Consider the following 17,338-nt stretch of genomic DNA (forward strand, 5'->3'; position numbering starts at 1 on the left):
CGGTTTAATTCTGGATGCGGGAGGTCTGGGAGGCAGAGCTGGCGGTGAGGGAGGGGTTAATGTCTTCCCGTGCTGGAGCTCCCACTTGCCAAATCCCGCTGCAGTGGTTTGAAGCCAGCCGGTGGGAAGCGGTTCCGTGTGTCCCTGAGCACAGAGGTGTCCGTGCCGTGCTGGGGCAGCTCATGTCCTCGCGGTGGTAGGGACGGGGACTTGAGCCATCCCCGTGGCCACAGGGCTCTGTCCCCCCATCGCCGCAGCCTTGTCATCTCCTTGCCCAAGTTGCCCGAGCTCTGCCTCTAAGAGGACCACGTCGTTTACCCCCGTGGCTCCAGCCAAGCCTGCTGAGGACCTCCCTGCGCTGTCACCTCCCTGCGCTGTCACCTCCCTTCCAGCCTAAACCCATTCCTGGCCAGTTCCTATAAATGTGTCCTTGGGCCAGGGCTGTTCCTCAGCTTCACTTTATTTTTTTTCTCTCCACGATGTTTACTCAGTCCCCGCGTGTATTTATAGATGGCAGCGGGTCACCTGACAGCATCTTTTCTCCTTCCAGGACAGGCAAACCGAGCTCCCCACCACGCTCTCGCTGTAGCCAAGGGTTCCCGTGTCCCCAGGCACCCTCCGAGCCCTCCTCGTGCTCCTTCCCGTCACCGTTTGTGTTCCCTGGACACGGCGCCCAGCTCTGGGTGCTGGGGGTCTGGTGCTCCTTCCTCCACCTCTGCTACAAACACAGACCGACCCCGGCTGCTTTGTTTTCTTTGGGTTTTTTTGTGTGTGTGTTCGTTTGCTTTGGCTTAAAATCCACTTTCCAGCTGTCGCAACGTTTGACCCTTATCCCCCAGCCAAGGCCGAGGAGTTTCCTCTTCCCACCGGCCGCAGCCCACCCCTTCCTCAGGGACGCAGCGGTGGGTGCGTGTCCGTCTGTCCGGGCCCTCACCTTCTGCCGGGTGACACTGAGCTATTTACCTGCCCCAAGTTTTCATCTCCTTTGGGCTGACGAGATAAAATAAAATAAAAATAAAAATAAAAATAAAAATAAAATAAAATCCCCTATGAGGATTTCCAGGGGGATACGGCCACCTCCTCTGGACCGGGACCGCGCTGTCGAGGGGTGGGTTTACGGCAGGACTAGAAATCCCGCTTTGAAAAATAATTTCATATAAGAAGCGGGCAGAGCTGGGGTGAGCTCGGGGGCGAAGCCTCCTTTATTTAAATATAAAATTTTACTTTTATTGCATGAAATCGATGACCGTGCCCGTGGGCTGGGGTGTCTCAGCCGGGCTGGGGGTTGATGCCTGCTCCCAAAATGGCCTTTTAACGGGGGGACACACACACCTTCTCTGCTCCCTCCCGGGGCGGGTGGGCTCTGCAGGACGGATCCGGTGCCTGTAACCGCAGCGGCTGAGAAACACGGCGGATCCCGTTACCGCAATGGCTCCGTGCGCTCGGCTGGGGCTGCACCAGCACAAGCCGTTCGGCGGGGAGCGCCGTGCCGCTCTCCCGGCTGCCGCCCGGGGCCGGCGGAGACCGGCAGCAGCCGGCCCCAGCCCCCGCCGGGGATCCCCCGCTGGCGCTGCGGGGCCGCGCCGGGCCGGGAGGTGGAGCGGGCGGGCCGGCGGGTCACCCCGCTCCCGGCGGCATCGCCCCCGCGCTGCCGGCGCCGCTTTATCCGCCCTTTTCCGTCTTTCCCCGCAGTCCCGTCACCGCGTCGCTGTCCCCGGCGGTGCGGGGAGCGGGGGGGGGGGAAGGGGGGGTGCTTGTGTGTTTCACGGTCCCCACGGAGCGTCCCCCCCCCGCCCCAACCCCGTGCCCCGCTCTGCCCCGTGCCCAGCCCCGGAGCCACGCCGCGGGCTCCGGCTGCGGGAACAACGGGGGTTGCGTCCGAGTGTGGGGGGTACCGGAGGGTAGCCGGGGGATACCGGGGGGAGGTACCGCGAGGGCGGTACCGGGGGATACCGGGGAGGCTACCGGGGGGGTACCGGAGGGGGGTACTGGGGGATACCGGGGAGGGTACCAGGGGGGTACCGGAGGGGGGTACTGGGGGATACCGGGGAGGGTACCGGGGGCATACCGGGGTGGGTACCGGTGGTGATACTGGGGAGGGGGACCAGAGGGGGGTACCGGGGGATCCCCGAGAGTACCGGAGGTGATACCGGGGGGGTGGGGGTACAGGGGTGGATACCAGGGGGGTACCGGGGGATACCGGGGGGGGCGCGCGGCCCGGCACGTGCCCCGGCGGCAGCGGCGGGCGCGGTCATTGGCCGGGGCGGCGACCAATCAGCGGCGGCGCCTGTTTGCTCCGGGAGGCCGGATAAAAACCCCGGGGTGGGAGCGCGGCGGCGCGGAGCGGGGGTGCGGCGGGGACGGTGAGGGGCGCGGGGTGAGGTTTGCGTGGGGTGTCAGGGCCGGGTGCGTGTGGGGCGGGATTTGCATCGCGGGGTGGGGGGGAGCAGGGTGCGTGAGGGGGTTTGTGGAGCGGGGGGGGTGTAGGGGGGGTTCGTGCGAGGCGGTGGCGTGTGTTGGGGGAGGAGGGGGGTTGATGGGGAGAGCGGGGTGTGCGGGAGGGGTCTGTGGGTGGGGAGCAGGGTGCGCTGGGGGATCGGTCGGGGAAGGGGAGAGGAGGGTGCAGCAGGGGGGGTGGGGGTGATGAGGGGAGGGTGTTGGGGAAGAATGGGGTGCCTGGGGGTGGCTGGCAGGGGAGAGGAAGGCTCTGTGTGGGGCTGGGGAGGGGGTGTGTGGGTGCAGGGCTGAGGCGGAGGAGGAGTAAATGCACCGTGGGGGGAGCGGGGGTGTGGGGGGGGCACGGCTGCAGGCTGCTTCTTGGGGCTCTGCACCAGCTGCTGGGGCTGGAGGGTGGCCCTGTCCTCCTGGCACCCTTGCAGGGAGCTGGGCCAGGACCCCCCAGAGCAATCCAGGGCTGGGGCCTCTGCCCTGTGGAAAGCCCTCAGAAGCTGTCTTGGGCCATGGGGTGCAGCCAGCTGATTTCCCCATACTGCCTGATTGAGGCATGGTCTGGGCTGGGAAAAGGCTCAGCTTGTCTAAAATGGCCACCTGCCTTATGACCCAGGCTTGGCCCTGGTGCTGACCACCTCAGGGCTCCCCAGTGCAGCCCCTTGGCCAGCTAGGTCTGCTCCTGAATCTGCCACTCGCTCTCATGGGCCCCAGGGACCCGGACAGGTGGAGCTGGGGACAGTTAATGCGGCTGCAGCATCTGTGGGGCAGCCTGGGGATGCCGGTGTGCTGAGGAGGAGCAGCATGGCCACGGGCTGTCCCGGCTGGTGCACCTGGCTGGCTGCACAGCTCGGACGGGGCAGGATGTGGCCCACCTTGTCTCCCAGCTGGGTGGTCGGGCAGTTAGCAAAAAATGCTCCTTGCTGTGCATTAAACTGCATAGAAAGGACCCATGTTCACCTTTCAGAGCAGATCTGTGCTCCTTTGTGGGGCAGAGCAGAGCTGGTGGGTCACTAAAGCCACCGTGAGGGCTGGGGGGCTGCGTCCCCGGTCCCAGCCTCTCCCTGCAAGCAGCTGGGGGATTGGGGTGCTGGCTGAAGCCCCCTGCTCTGGCACGTGTTTCCTCGCTGCGTTACAAATGGGCCGCCTGCCCCGTACGGGTGATGGAGCAGCGGGCTCCGGGCAGCTGATATTTGCTGCATTTTCATACCTGTTGCTTGGGAAGTGGAACGGAGTCCTTGAACGCTCCTCTGTCGCACGGTGTGTGCACTGGAGGGGCTGCTCCAAGGGCACCTGTGCTCCCCCATCCCTCCAAGGTAAATTTGGCAAGCTGGTACCTGCAAAAATTAGTTTTACACCTGAGTGCCTTTCATTCAGCAGGCAGGTTTGCTTGCGTTCCAGTGGAGGGATCTCCTCTTAAACCGTGCTTTTTGCACTCTCTTTGAGCGGCACGTGCTGTGTCTGTGAACTCACGGACATTGTTCTGGTCCCTGCAGGTTGAGACTCTGGACGAGGCCATCTTCTCACGCAGCAATGGCACCCACGCTTGCTACCGCCCATCGCCGGCGTTGGTGGATGGCATTCACAGCCATCATCGAGAACCTGCTCTTCTCTGCTGTCCTGCTGGGCTGGGGGTCCCTCCTCATCATGCTGAAAGCAGAAGGGTTTTACTCCTACCTGTGTCACGAGTCAGGTGAGGATGCTCTGGAGACTTGTGTGAATAAGTTGCTGCTGAGGTTTTCTAGTGTGGTTCCCTGTCTTAGGGTGGTGTGGAAGCAGCTAGAGCTCTGGATCAGTCCTGGGGTAGAAGGAAGGGATGTGTGCTCCTTTCCAAAGCCCATGGCATCCTTGTGATGGTATAATGTGCCTGTAGTTGCTGTTGCTTTGCAAAGTGGATGGAAAAGAAGCCTTAAGATTAGGTAAATCTTTTCCACTGGGCCATGAGTTCTTCCTCTGCATGGTGGCCTGGCTGATCTCTGCAAGGGAAGGCCTGATGGGTTCTGGAAGATGATGGTTTGCAGGGAGGTTGTCCTAGATTGTAGGAGGAGACTATGGGCCCTCTTTCCTTAGTGGTAGGAAAGAAAAGAGCATGGGTGAAAACGAGGTTGGGGGAATCAACGCTGCTGTTGAGAAGTTGCAGAAGTAAATACTACTGATGTTTTGTTTCTCCCTCTTCAAACACTCAGGATGTGCTCAAACAAGGCTGTGTCTCTGTCAGGGCTGGAGATCCACCTTCTGGCCCAGCCAGAGGAAGCGATTGTCCGTGTTGCAGACACAGAAGGAGGCAATCTTGTGGTGTGGGAAGGATAACCCTGGGAAAAACAACGTGTAGGTGGAAATATATCCCCAGCCTGGGCAGAGAGAATTGTGGTTTGGGGAATCCCACAGTACAGTAGGGTGGACAGTGGAGTTAAAAGGAACCTGAGGGTAAAAGTGTGGTATGGATTTGGAAAGCCGCTTCAGTGACAGCGGGTTTGCATGTGCTCACAGAAGGGAGAGGCAGAGTGAGGAGAGGCAGGAGCTAGGTGTTTGGGCTCTGTCCAGAGGTGTGTGATGGTGGATGAGCTGAGAAGGTGGATCCAGCCCCTTCAGGGCTGGTGAGCACAGAGATGGAGCAGGAAGCAGTAGGGGAAGAAAGAGGTGGAAATAAGAGCATGGACCCCAGAGCTCTCAGTAGGTAATGGCTGAGAGTAGTGGGGGAAGTCTGAAATGGAAAAAAAGTTCAAGCAAAAAGTGGCTGTCAAGACTAGTTGTGATGATACTTCATGTTTTTTCTCATTCATGAGCTGCTTGTTGTGATCTTCTGCTCTGTGCACCTGTGGGCAGCTGCCTCAGCCTTGTAGAGCCTGAGTTGGTGCACCTGATTGGCAAGCACACACACGGTTGAGTCTTCTACTAGCTGTTGCTTGGCTGCTTCATTTCCTTCCTACCCTCCGCTCATAGCGTGATGCTTCCAAGCGTGTCTGTGTCACTTAGGTCCCAGGTGGCTCTCCGGACTGGTCTCCAGTCCTCAGCTGCTGGAGACCATTTAGGACTTCTGTCGGAGGCTGCTCTGTTCTGGCCAAGCTGTGGTGACTTTGTCACAGGCCTGTGTAAGAGATCTCATTAAACCTATCAGGTGGAGGCTTTCTGCCACCGAGATAAAACACATGAGGGTTGATAAGCAAATGCTGACTGTCTCTGAAAGCAGCCGTCTTCCTATCTGCTTCCTGAGATGTGCCCTTCTGCCAAGAGCCCTGCTTCGCTTGGGGCCCACCTCCTGCTCTTTGCTTTGATGGCTCTCAGTTTATCCACCTTTGCCCCAAATCAGTGAGATTCACCTCGCCTTCTCACCCCTGTTTGTCAACCCGTGGTCTGTCTGGCTCTCCCCGTGGGAGCAGACCGCAGGGAAGATGCAGATGTTTGGACTGTGGTGAAATTGCCGTCCTGGGGGGCGATTTCTTCCTCCCAGTGACCAACCTGTGCCCTGAGGCAGGAAAACTTAAACCCTGAAAAGAAATTTATGAAGTCAAACGTTCTCATTGTCCTCAAGTATCTGGCCATCGCTGCTGAACTCCGTGATGGCTTGTGATGAGCATCGAGGACCAGTTATGCCGGTTTCCTTGTTCATCCGTGCTTACTCACTTCCCTTCCTCTGTTTTTTGTCCTCACTGTAATAATCTCAGTGATTTGGTAGGGAAGAGCCCTGGCTCAAAGCGTGGGGAGAGCAGGCTCCCTTGCAGCTGCGCTGCGGTGGTCACTCAATGACCGGTCCCAAGCTGATTTTTGACCTTTGCTGGGATTAGGATGGCCCAGTGTTTGCCTTTCTCAGCGTGCCCTAATCCTGCGGCTTGAGTGGGTACTTGGCTGGAAGGTTGGTGCAAACAAATTATAACTAGTAGCTTTTGGGCACTTGTTGTTCCTAATGCTGTTGTGTGCATGTAAGTATTGCAAAAAAAAAAAAAAAGACTTTTCCTAATGAGCCAAAGGTTCTTGGCAGGGCTTTTCGTTTGTCAGCAAGAGCTCTTGCACTTTGTGATGCCTTCCAGCGAAAGAGGAAACTAGACCTTGTCCCTTCTGTAGGCCCTTCTCTGCAGGTAGCAGCAGCTGCCCAGAAAGCGATGGCCATTCGTGAAGGGCTCCTTGTCCTCCTGTTGAATCCCCCCCTTTCCCTGCCTGCCCTTGGCTTCTGATATTGGCTTTTACTTGGCCACTGTGCAAACATGTGGAGTTGCCCAAGAGTGGAGATGGACACCTAGAAAAAAATCCCCATCAAAATAACAAATATTTTTAAAGCAGTTGTGCAACAGGGTTTGAGTGGGGGGGTTGTACCCGTTCTGGGCGGCAGGTTTGGCCACATCCTGAGAGGTATGTTTGAAATTTGCTGACGAGGAGTCTGGTAGTGGCACTTTGTTCCCATTTGAATTTTACTACACTACTCCTTGGCCTTTAACCAACTGAAGCAGCATCTTTTATTCGGTGCAAGTGCTGATTCTGCAGTCTTTATCGGGATTCGGGCCTTATCAGCTGCTGGGGAACTTGATCTGTTCAGGGTCTTGCGTTGCTGTGATGTTAGCGGGATTGGGAAGCTCAAGACTTGGGTCTAGGACCTGTTTAAAAAAAAAAAAAAACACCACAACTTGAACTTGATAATCTGTTCACAAAGAGCAGAGATAAGGAGCCAGTTGGACAGAGGGCCTTCCTCTAAGACAGGGCTGCAGAAAACCAAAGGGATGATAAGCTAATTCACTTACAGCAGGTTAATGTGCTTTAACGGGGGCGTAAGAGGAAGGTGCTGCCTTACAGCTCTTTGCTCTTATTTATTTGGGGTCTGTGGTGGGGCACTGGCAGTCTGAAGGTCCCTTCCAAGCTGGTGAGATGGGACGACGGCTTGTGGAAAGGCTGCGCACGCGACCCCGTAAACAGGAAAAGAGTAAACGTGGTAAATGTTCAATTTCTACAGGAAACACGCTGCGTTGATCAGCAGCTGGCGGTGGGAAGGTGCCGGCCCCGGGTGAGAATTGCTGCAAAATGAAACCACAGCTGGGGAGAGAATGGGAGTTTAAGTGGAGACTGTGCCCCAGTTAGAGGCTTTCAGAGAGGGGGTCCTGGAGGTGCATGTGGAGGGACAGGCAGGAGGGAAACCCGAATAGATTGCATTTGCAGTGGTGTAGAGCGAGAACATCTCCTCCCAGTTCCCAGAAGTATGACACCATTCTGAAAAGAGAAAACACGTTCTTATGTGGGCAGACTGCAGAGCAGTTGTTTGCACATGTCTTTCACTGTGATTTTTTTTTTTTTTAACCAATGCTCCCAGACTCTTTGGCCCTGATTTTTTTTTTTTTCCTCTTTTCTTTTTTTTTAAAAAAAAGGAAGGTGAGGATGTGCAGGCTGTGTCCTACAGAGCTATTGCCAGGGCGGCTGGGGGTGTCTCGCCTGCTTGGCTCAGTCTGATCCATGAAACAAGATGAAAGGAAACCTCTGTGCCGTCTGAGATGGCAGTCACTCCTGAAAAAGCCTCGTTCCTCTGGTAACGTGGTGTGTGCCTGGGCTTTGAAGAGGTCAGCACAGAGTAGTTAATGATTGACCCTCTCATGAAACCTACAGCACTTAATTTGGGAGAAAGGATGACTTTAAACGTTCCAGTAACAGGCTGAACAAATCCCAGCGATGAGCTTGACATAAATGATTACCAAGGCAGCCTTCCTCTCACCTAAGCTGTCATTCTCTAAATAGTAACTTGAACTACTAATTGGGCAGTAGAAATCCTGCGGCTTGTAGGGGGAGCGCTGTAAAAATAGGCAGAATGTTCTTGTAATTGCTGATAAAGACTTGCAGCTTCTTCTAGTGAGACAGCGGCGAGCGCACACGGACCGAGCCAGTGCTGCTGGCTTACCCGGTGGCACTCTTGCATGTCAGAGCTGGCACGCTTGCATGCACGTGGACTTGGCAGGAGGATTTGGGGAGGGCACCACTGTTGGCACAGAGACAGCCCTTCCCCAAAGCACTGTTGCAGATGGAGCCAGGCATGTAGGAGACTCCCCGGCAGCGTGACGTGCGCTGATGTGGAACGGGACCTGAGCTGTGATTGAGGGAAGCTGCTGTGTGCTGTAGCCAGGTGTGTTGGGTAGGTGGGTAGTTAGGCAGGTTCTCTGCCCGTTGATCTCCTCCGAGCTGCATGTCGTGTGTTGCCACTTGCTCTCATGCTGGTGACCTGCTGGCACATGAAGGAGATGGCTCTTGGCTGGACTCTGCACACACCTCCAGCCCCTCCAAAACGTCCTATTTATGGAGGTGGCTCAGAAGGGATCAGGGGATGTCAGGGTGCCAAGGGCCGCTTGAATTGTTTCCATTACGCCTCAGTGGATCTTCTCTTGTTGCTCAGGGGCTGCTTCTATTTTCACAAACAATTTGTATTTCCACATAGCACTGTTGCCTGGCCCCTCCTTGGAGCTGACGATGAGCCGCTGTAAACAAGGTGGTTGGTACAAGCAGGGACTGAAGTTTGATGCCCTGTTTCCAGCCTTCCTGGCTGCAGCAAGTCTTCAGAGAGGGCCAAGTTTCCTTGCTGTTTCTGAGCTGTCCCCTCTTTGCCTCCCAGTGTTGCTGCCCACCCTGCATGCCATCAGAGGGTCTGTTAGCAGGTGTGTGCTGTGGGAGCTCCTTGGGGTCATGTTGCAACCGTACATGTCAATACACTAACAGTAATTCATCTACTCCAGCTTTAAATGCTGAATATTTCTGGTTTGAGATCTCTTTGTGGTGAGGGCTGACAGGCTCTTTAACACATGCAGCCAGAAGTTATAAGGTCACTGCACTGTCCATGTCCCTCCACCCTTCTTCCAGTCCACAGCTGAGCAATATCTGTAGAGTGCTGACACAGGGAAACCACTACTACTTTGTCACTCCTTTTTTTTCCCCTTGTTTTCCCGAGTTTAACCTCTCACCCACATCTGTTTCCTGTGAATTTATCTCTGTGGAGAGCCCAAAAAGCCTTGATGCTGTGGGTGAAGCTGTGTGCATGTGCCTGCCTTGTGGAGATGCTGTCAGAAGTCAGTGTTTAAGATCCTGGGACACAGCAAGAGGAGATTGTGAGGGAAAGATGGATGAAAAAGATTGAGATGCAGTGTGAAAACGGCAGAGAGACTCCCAAGTCTGTCCAGGGCTGATTTCTAAGGATGTGACGTGGGAGCCTCGGGCTGGAGCACTGTCCTCCCTGCAGAAGGAATGCTGATGGGACAAGTGGCCTTTGGGGGCTATCTCTGTTGCTTGCTCTGGCTATCTGTGATGAGCAGGGCAAGAGAAGGAACAGGTCAAGTTATCAATCAGGAGCACATGGCAAAGGGAAGGAACGAACAGTCATCACTGCCCACAGGTGGTCTGAGGCCATCTTAGGAAAGGTGTTGGTGAGAACAATGTAAATGGAGACAAGTTCCTTGTGCCTTCCCTGGAGTGCTGGGAGGGGACAGAGGAAGGTTTGCAGGCACCTCGTAAGCCTCAGATATTGGCATATGAATTCCTGCTAATACCTGATGTCTGAAAGGTGGAGTGTGGTTTGTTTGCAATGGACAGAAAGCTGGGAGGGTTGTTTTGGCCAGCTAGGAGAACCAGGGTGAAACCAGTAACTGTAGTGGTGCTGAGGCTTGGGTAGAAGGGAAGGAGTTGCAAGACAGAGCTCTGTGGTCTCCAGAGATGCAGGGAGGGCGAGAGCAGCCAAGGGGATCTCCTCCATGAGCTGCACCAAGTGGTGAATGTGAAGTCACTCATATGTGAGGGATTCCTGCTAATTAACTAACTAACCAGGGCTCGCTGGGAATGTCTAGTCTTGCTTCATGCGAATGGTTGTGTAGGTGACTTCTCTCTCTATTCCTCCTTTAATACTGAACTTTGTCAGATCGATTATTAAATATGGAGGAGAGCACTTCATGTCACTGGCTTGCAGCAGCAGTAAGAAAGCAAGTGCTTTGTCATCCCAGCAAAGGTTACTTATAAGTCAGATAAGTGCTGGGAGAAGGGGTGGAGCGCACTGGAGCTCTGGGTTAATGAATGTCTAAAGGCACATGTGCTCCCTTGAGGAGTTGTAAGCCACCTTGGAACAGGCTTGTAACAGGAGCACAGCTGACATGAGACAGTAAAACTGCTGCTGCAAAGAAAAGGGAACTTCTTTCCTTTTTTTTTTTTTAAAACTGTCCTGTTTCTGTTACACAACGTGGGCTCTGTTCAGCGTGGGAGTTTGCGTGCAGAGCTCCTCATGTAAGGGCAAGAACAGAGAGCTGGAGATAATAATTGATCTGTATGGCCTACACCCAGTTGGAAAGAATAGAAAATGCTAATTATGGGGCAGAAGTTAAAGGTGTATCAATCCGTTAACAAGCAGAGAAGGCAGGTGAGCTGCCAGCCCTCCGGGGACCAGGGTGGTTAAATCCAGGAAGGATTTTTCAAGGCCAGGGCAGTCGGGAAGCAGGGTGGCTGCTGCAAAGTCATCCCTCATCCTGATGCCCACAGTGAGGGTAGGAAGCTTGTCGTCTGAGCAGGCTGTTGCCCTGTGCCAGGCCTTGTCAGCCCAGTGTCTGGACCTGAAATAACTGATGTGGCTGTAGTTATCGCTCCCAGATTAGTTAGGGAAAAGATCTGTGAGAACACACCAGTTGTAGATTAGGAGGACCTTGTTTTTGTGGTAGTCCCTTCAGGTTCTGCTGGTTTTGGTCCCCTGTAATTGCCAGGGCCTTGCAGTATAGTTATTTTTATAAATTAATGAATTTCTGTCCTTAAGTTGTTACCCTGCTGCTTGGGGTACTTGTGCCCTGGGTGCCTGTGCACCCTTTTCCTGCTCCCAACTGAGCTCATCAGGTTTCCCTTGTCCTTCTGCTGCTCTTCTTTCCATTCTCCATTTCTCACCGATTATAATACAAAAAGGGGTGTGGAGGGTGTATGCCCGGTGTGCCGTGGCACCTTGCGTGCGGGGCTTTTCTCTCCCCTCCTTCCTGCGATGCTGCAAGCCCCATCCTAACCCACTGCAATGATGATCCTCTATCATCCTGTGTAGGAAACACCACCAGCAGCCCTGAACACGAGAACAGCACAGCTTCAGAGCACAAATGGCCTTCCTGCAACGCCCAGGATGAAATGCTGAACTTGGCCTTCACCATTGGGTCCTTCCTGCTCAGCGCGATCACGCTGCCCTTGGGGATTGTCATGGACAAGTATGGCCCTCGCAAGCTGCGGCTGCTTGGCAGGTTGGTGTCCTGGGCTCCATGGCTGGGCTGAGGGGTGAATCCACGCGTTGTCTGGGGCACTGTTTGGGTGCTGTGCCTGTTGCGGGGTCCCTGCAGCCTCGGGAGCTGTGTGAGGGATGGGGCTGGGAGCTGCTGGCCATGCACAGGGCACTGGAGCAGCTCTGGGATGATTTTGGCCAGCACAGTGAATTGCTCCATATGGGAAGGGCCTGGGACTCCACGTCCACACTTCGCCTCTCCAGTGTTGCTCTGTGCTCCCTGGCCAGATGGAGCCTGGAGGAAGAGCGGAGTCAGTTGTGAGTCACGGAGGGCAGCTTTTTCCTTGAGCTGGGAGCTATGTCCTGAGAGGCACAAACCCAAGATGTTACATCATCACTTGCAAGCTGGGGAGTTAACTTGAGGATAAACATGTCCTGCCTGACTTTTTCTAGGGCCCTTCTCTGCCATGCGGTGTGTGTTGCTTTCTGCCTCAAATAGCAAGGTCGTTGGCTGCTTCCGTCATGGCATGAGGGATTAGTGACTTGTTGGGCACAGAGGACTCCAGCACTGCTGAATTTTAATGCACTGAACTGCACCAGAAACTAAACTGGCCTGTAGGCAGAGTGGGGAAAACAGGGCAAGTCTCTGATAGACCCTGCCAGAGAGGAGCAGGTAAAGGCTGTGAGTGCTGTGACCGCAGCTGGGTCTCAGGTCAAAGGCTTTGGTCACCTCGAGGTGAGGGCTGGCAAAGCTCTGTGCTGGAAAACCAGGAGGGAGTTTGGGTCCAGCAAGAGCTACGTCAGTACGGGAGGAAAGGCTGCTGCCTCAGCCCTTGCGCAAGGTTTGTCTGTGATATTTGGATATTTCCCTGGATTTTTCTTTCCAAATCGCCAGCTTCCCTCTTACAGGAACTGTACTGTGCTTGCTTCACGAGGTGCTGAGGAGGTAGCAGCACGTGTAACTTACTGCGTGTAAGGCTGGCTGTAAGAAACTCAGGGGTTTGGTTCCCTTTCAGCGCCTGCTTTGCCGTGTCCTGTGTGCTGATCGCGTACGGTGCCAGTAACCCAGACTGTAAGTAGGCATTTCTCTGAGCTGGGAGGGCTTCGGGGCTGGGGCTTGGGGCTTTTTGGGGAAGGAGGCAAGCGTGCGTGGCACTGCGTGCTCCGACTGTCACACCTCCAGTGCTGTACTGGGGTCTTGCTGAGGACACAAGCCAGGCATCTGCTGGCCTGTGAGAGCTACGTGGCTCTGGGGAGGGCTGTTGTTTCACAACGCCAAGTGGAGAGCGTAGTGAGGGCCAAATGTCTGAGATAGCCAGGTCTGTGTTTGGGCAGGGCCAGGTCCCGTAAAGGAGCAATTCCAAACAAGTTCATGGCTTTTTCAGGGTTGGGAAATAGGTAATAGCACCCGATGTGTAATCAGCTTTCTGACCAGGGACAGATGGAGCTTGCTCCTCAACACCAGATAGGAAGATGACACTTTGAATCTTGTTCTTTCAAGTAAATCTTCCTTTTAAGACCCATTCAGACAAGCTGCATCAGCAAGTCTGTTCCTCAGAGAAAAGAAACCCTTCCATCCTGGCGAGAGATGATCCCATCCTGAACTCTGTCTTGGAGGAGAGCCCTGGCCCTCCCGCTCTATGTGGCTGGGGAGATGGGTGCTGGGTCAGGAACAGCATGGCACGTCCTGAGGGTGTTGATCCACTGAGGGTTTTACATATCAGGACCAAAGCCCTCAGGGCTCCATCTCCTTTCCCTCTCCACCTCAGCAAAAGCTAAGGGCTTTTTTTTTTTTATTTATTGTTGCAGCTCTGTCTGTGCTGATATTCATTGCGCTGGCTCTGAATGGCTTTGGTGGGATGTGCATGACCTTCACATCGCTTACGGTAAGTGAAGAGTTATTACCTGACTCTGGTTTATTCCTTTCTATGGCTGTGAGCTGCGCTAGCAGGAAAGAACAAAGTGAATCTCTTGTGTGTGGCTCGAATAGCACATGGTTTTCTTTGGTATACAGGGTCAGTCACTCTTTTACCTGAAAGGCTGAGTACCAGGTGGTTATTCTAAGGCTCTCTTTTTTTGACCTGCCCCTTGCATCTTGTGTGAAGGTGGGGTGGGGGGAAAGGAAGTGGTTTGGTCTAGGACTCAAACCATCATATGCCTGTACATGCAGTGCTCAGCTACCTGGCACAGGCTGGACATGTGTTTGCGCAGGATTTAGCCTTGACCTGCTGTAGGAAGGATCACCGGGGCACAAACCCTTGCAGCTGGGTATGACCAGCTTTCTGCAAGCGCAGTTTGCATCTCACCCCAGGAGAATGGTTGTTCTTGAGCACAAAAGCTTTTGCCCTCAGAACGGTGAGGGTCCCTTCCAGGTTCCCTTAGAAATGCTGCGTTGTTGAATGCCCCCAGCTCCATCTGCACAGCCTGCTTACGTCTGTGTAGTCCATGGATTGCATTGCAAGCATTGGTCAACAACGGTCAGCTGGATCTCTACATTTTGAGGTTCTTTTTGCAGTATTGTCCTCTAAGTAGTTGCTTTATTTCCTACCTCATTACCTGAATCCTTGTCAAGTGTGGCTGAAACAGGGCTGGGTGGAAAGTCTCACAGAAAGCAATCTGGGAAGCACTGATGTTTCTTGAGCTGTGGTTGAAAACTTCCAGGTAATGCAGTCCAAATCTGAAACTTACTGTTGAAGTAAAGCTTTCTGTTAAGGTTACCTCTGATTTAACACGGGCTGAACTGCCAAGACCTAAATTTGGCAGAGGCTGGGTTTACAGATCACTGGGTGTACTGTGATGTTGCTGCTGCTGTTTTCATATGTTCAAAGCGTTCAAAACCCTGTGCGAACGTCAGTCTCTCCTTCGTATGTAGTGTTCTTTACTGGAAGCCTTGGCCGTGGTCCCAAAGAACTATGGGGCAAATGTCATTCTGCCACACTTCAAATAAAAGGCAGAGAGGAGCACATCAGTGCTGCTGTGGGAGAGGAGAGGGCTCCCATCCTGCTGCTGCCAGCACTGGTTATTGTCTCTCTGGGTGGTTATTATGGGGTCACAGATTATTTTAGAGCCACTGGGAGGGCAAGGAGAGGGCAGAAATATATTGGATATGCTGTACTGTGGCTTTTAGCAGCAGCAGAAATAAGCAGAGCCGCTTATTAGCACCCTCATTAGTGAGGCAGTTCCGCAGCACTAAGGAAGTGCGGCTGCAGGAAAAAGGTCAACTCTTCCAAGAAGAGATCCAAGCCTTGAGGAGGTCTGAAGCAAGGAGCAATGCTGTGAGTTCACCCAGGGAGACCTCAGCGGAGCCCATCCTCTCCAGGCAGCAGTGTGTTTTGTAAGGAGCTGAGGTGCCTTCAGGCCTGACTTCTTAAATCCAAACTCAGCTGTAGCTGCTTGTGCCTCCCTGCAGAGCTGCACAGAGGTGTTTGGGTACCTGAGGCACGTGAATGGGATTAACAATAGTCTAAAGTGGGAAGGAAGCACTTCTTCACCTGCATCACAGCGTAGCTGTGGTGGTGACTGTTAAAAGCAGGTGTATTTTGCTCATTGGCAACTTACTGTTTTGTCCCTGCAAGCTGGGGTGCTCACAGTTGGTGTGTTAAGTGTGATCTTTGGTGACATGGTGATCTCTTGTGGGTCCCTTCCACCAGTGGCCCATGGAGACAGGGAGGTTGGCAAGGGAGGGACATGGGGATGGCAGGGACATGGCTTGTGGGCAGTGTGGCTCGCACGCACAGTGCTCTGCATGGTGCCCAGGAGAGGCTGAAGCGAGCGCTGGAAGGGGACGGAAGGGGACACTCAAAGACCTTTTTAAGGACATTCATTACACAGAGGCGGTGAGTGCTAATCAACTTCTGGTGCCAAGTGAGCTTGTTCTGGCTGACACAGGCACTGACTGCCGAGCACGCACGTGCACGCACAAGTCAAAGCAAGGTGACTTCCTTCTCCTGCCAGCTGCAAGTGACCTGAAGCGCTCCAGGAAATGGGTCAAACCCACTGGTGCATGAGCTGGTCCTCCCTCACCCCAAGCGGGTCACAGTTGCTGCTTCGTAGCAGGGTGGCTGTGAAGGGAGCCCCTGCAGCTTGTGGGGTTGGGGTGTTCCTCAGGTTCTGTGGCTTGGGGTGCTTCATTGGGTGTTGAAACCTCCTGGGACACCTGGAGTGATGTGATGGGAGGGCAGGAGATGGGGATCCTCAGTGCCTGTACAAGGGATGAATGGGAACTCTGAGGATTGCAGCCTGGGACAGTTCTCCACGAAGCTTTGCCTCTTGGGTTTAAAGCCTTTTTCAGTAACGAGTCCCCAGGGTATCATGGAGGCACATGGTCAGCTGCGGAGCCAAAGCAAGCTGCTGTTCCTGGGTGCCTCGTGCTGTGGTTTGGGGAGGAGGGGGAGCGGGCGAGCGGTGCTGTGCCCAGTTCTGGGAACAAGGTCAGGCTGTGCCTGTTGTTAAAATGCAGAGGGGAGATTTCTGCCTCGTGACTTGGTCTTAGCCAATATAAGTGAAGATTGGAAATGGAAACAGATCTGTGTTGGTGGCTCTGACAGCAACACAGGAATCTGGCGCGGGTTCTGCTCCGAAGCTGTTTCATGCAAAGAAATAAACATGTGTGATAAATTACCACAAAGAGCCTTTTATAGATTGTTTTCTGCCCTGTTTTCCTTTCAAAGAATTACAGCTGCTTTGCTCTTATTTTCTGCTACAAACAGCGCCCTTTAATTGGAGTGGGGTGGGGGGGGGCATCTCTGTGTAGGGAATCTTCTGTGCTTGGAAATATTAGGAAAACTTTGGGCTCTGATCTTTTGTTTGTTGGAGAATGGGAACAGGAGTTTCCATGGGCTTTGGACAAAGCGGGCAGTTTGAGGCTTTCCTGGAGAATGTATTTTTAGTGTCTGTATAACTTCCAAATATACCCCTGATAGGGAAAACAAAGTTTAGCTTGAACAGAAATACCATTCTCCAGTGCTCTAGTTCTCATCCTTTGACTTTTTCCACTGTTCTTTCAAACAGTCCTTGCAAGAGGAGGGAAACTGGGTTTGGTAATACTAGGTTTGGTAATACTGCTGTGGTATCTTTTGTGTATGGATTGTCTCCAGGAAAAAGCTGAAAAAAGTATAAAAAATAATGATCGAAGGTCTTAAACTCACTATAGGGTGAATGAGAAAATAATCTGCAAGAGGAAATTATTTTATCACTTTAGGATTGTGTACCTGTAATGAAGGACTCCAGGAAAAGAATGGTTATGGTATGGCAAAATTAAGTTAGTATCTTTCAGATGGGGCATAAAATTATTAATACATTGAGTATTATTGATCCTTAAATAGAAGGTGTAAGAGTGTCTGTTATTGTAGGTCTTAGGGAACTGGGGCTGCCATACCAGAATGGGCAGAAGTCAGCGGAGGAGAGTCCCTTCTGGCCTGCAGAGATAAGATCAGAATGAGGATCAGATCTTTTTGGTGGCAGAAAAACAAAGAACCCACTTGGTTGGTGGCTTGGTGTTTTTTTTTTCTCTCTAGGGTTCATTTTTTCCAATGCTTGCTGCTATAAAGACAGCATGAAAAACGGCTTAGTAAATATTGTGTGTTATTTTAGTAGCTGGTCTTTAGATAAGACCTGCCCAGGCATTGCCAGTGCTGGCACTCACGGTCCGAGAGGTTTTCTGTCTGGGTATGGACTGCTTTTTCCCTTTGTCTCCCC

The 17,338-nt window shown here is 53.5% G+C and overlaps 1 protein-coding gene across 1 annotated transcript in view; it reads left to right on the forward strand.

The window, feature by feature from the left end:
* Nucleotides 1-2,350: 2,350 nt before the first annotated feature.
* Nucleotides 2,351-17,338, forward strand: part of SLC43A2 (solute carrier family 43 member 2) — a 33,779-nt gene continuing 18,791 nt past the window's right edge. Inside the window, exons 1-5 of the mRNA XM_068415640.1 lie at nucleotides 2,351-2,363; nucleotides 3,945-4,141; nucleotides 11,474-11,663; nucleotides 12,658-12,713; nucleotides 13,451-13,527. Of these exons, the coding sequence (XP_068271741.1) occupies nucleotides 3,982-4,141; nucleotides 11,474-11,663; nucleotides 12,658-12,713; nucleotides 13,451-13,527 (483 nt within the window). The 5' untranslated portion in view covers nucleotides 2,351-2,363; nucleotides 3,945-3,981. The remainder of the gene's footprint in view (nucleotides 2,364-3,944; nucleotides 4,142-11,473; nucleotides 11,664-12,657; nucleotides 12,714-13,450; nucleotides 13,528-17,338) is intronic.

This window comes from Nyctibius grandis, chromosome 18 (assembly GCF_013368605.1).
Source record: "Nyctibius grandis isolate bNycGra1 chromosome 18, bNycGra1.pri, whole genome shotgun sequence".
Lineage (NCBI taxonomy): Eukaryota > Metazoa > Chordata > Aves > Nyctibiiformes > Nyctibiidae > Nyctibius > Nyctibius grandis.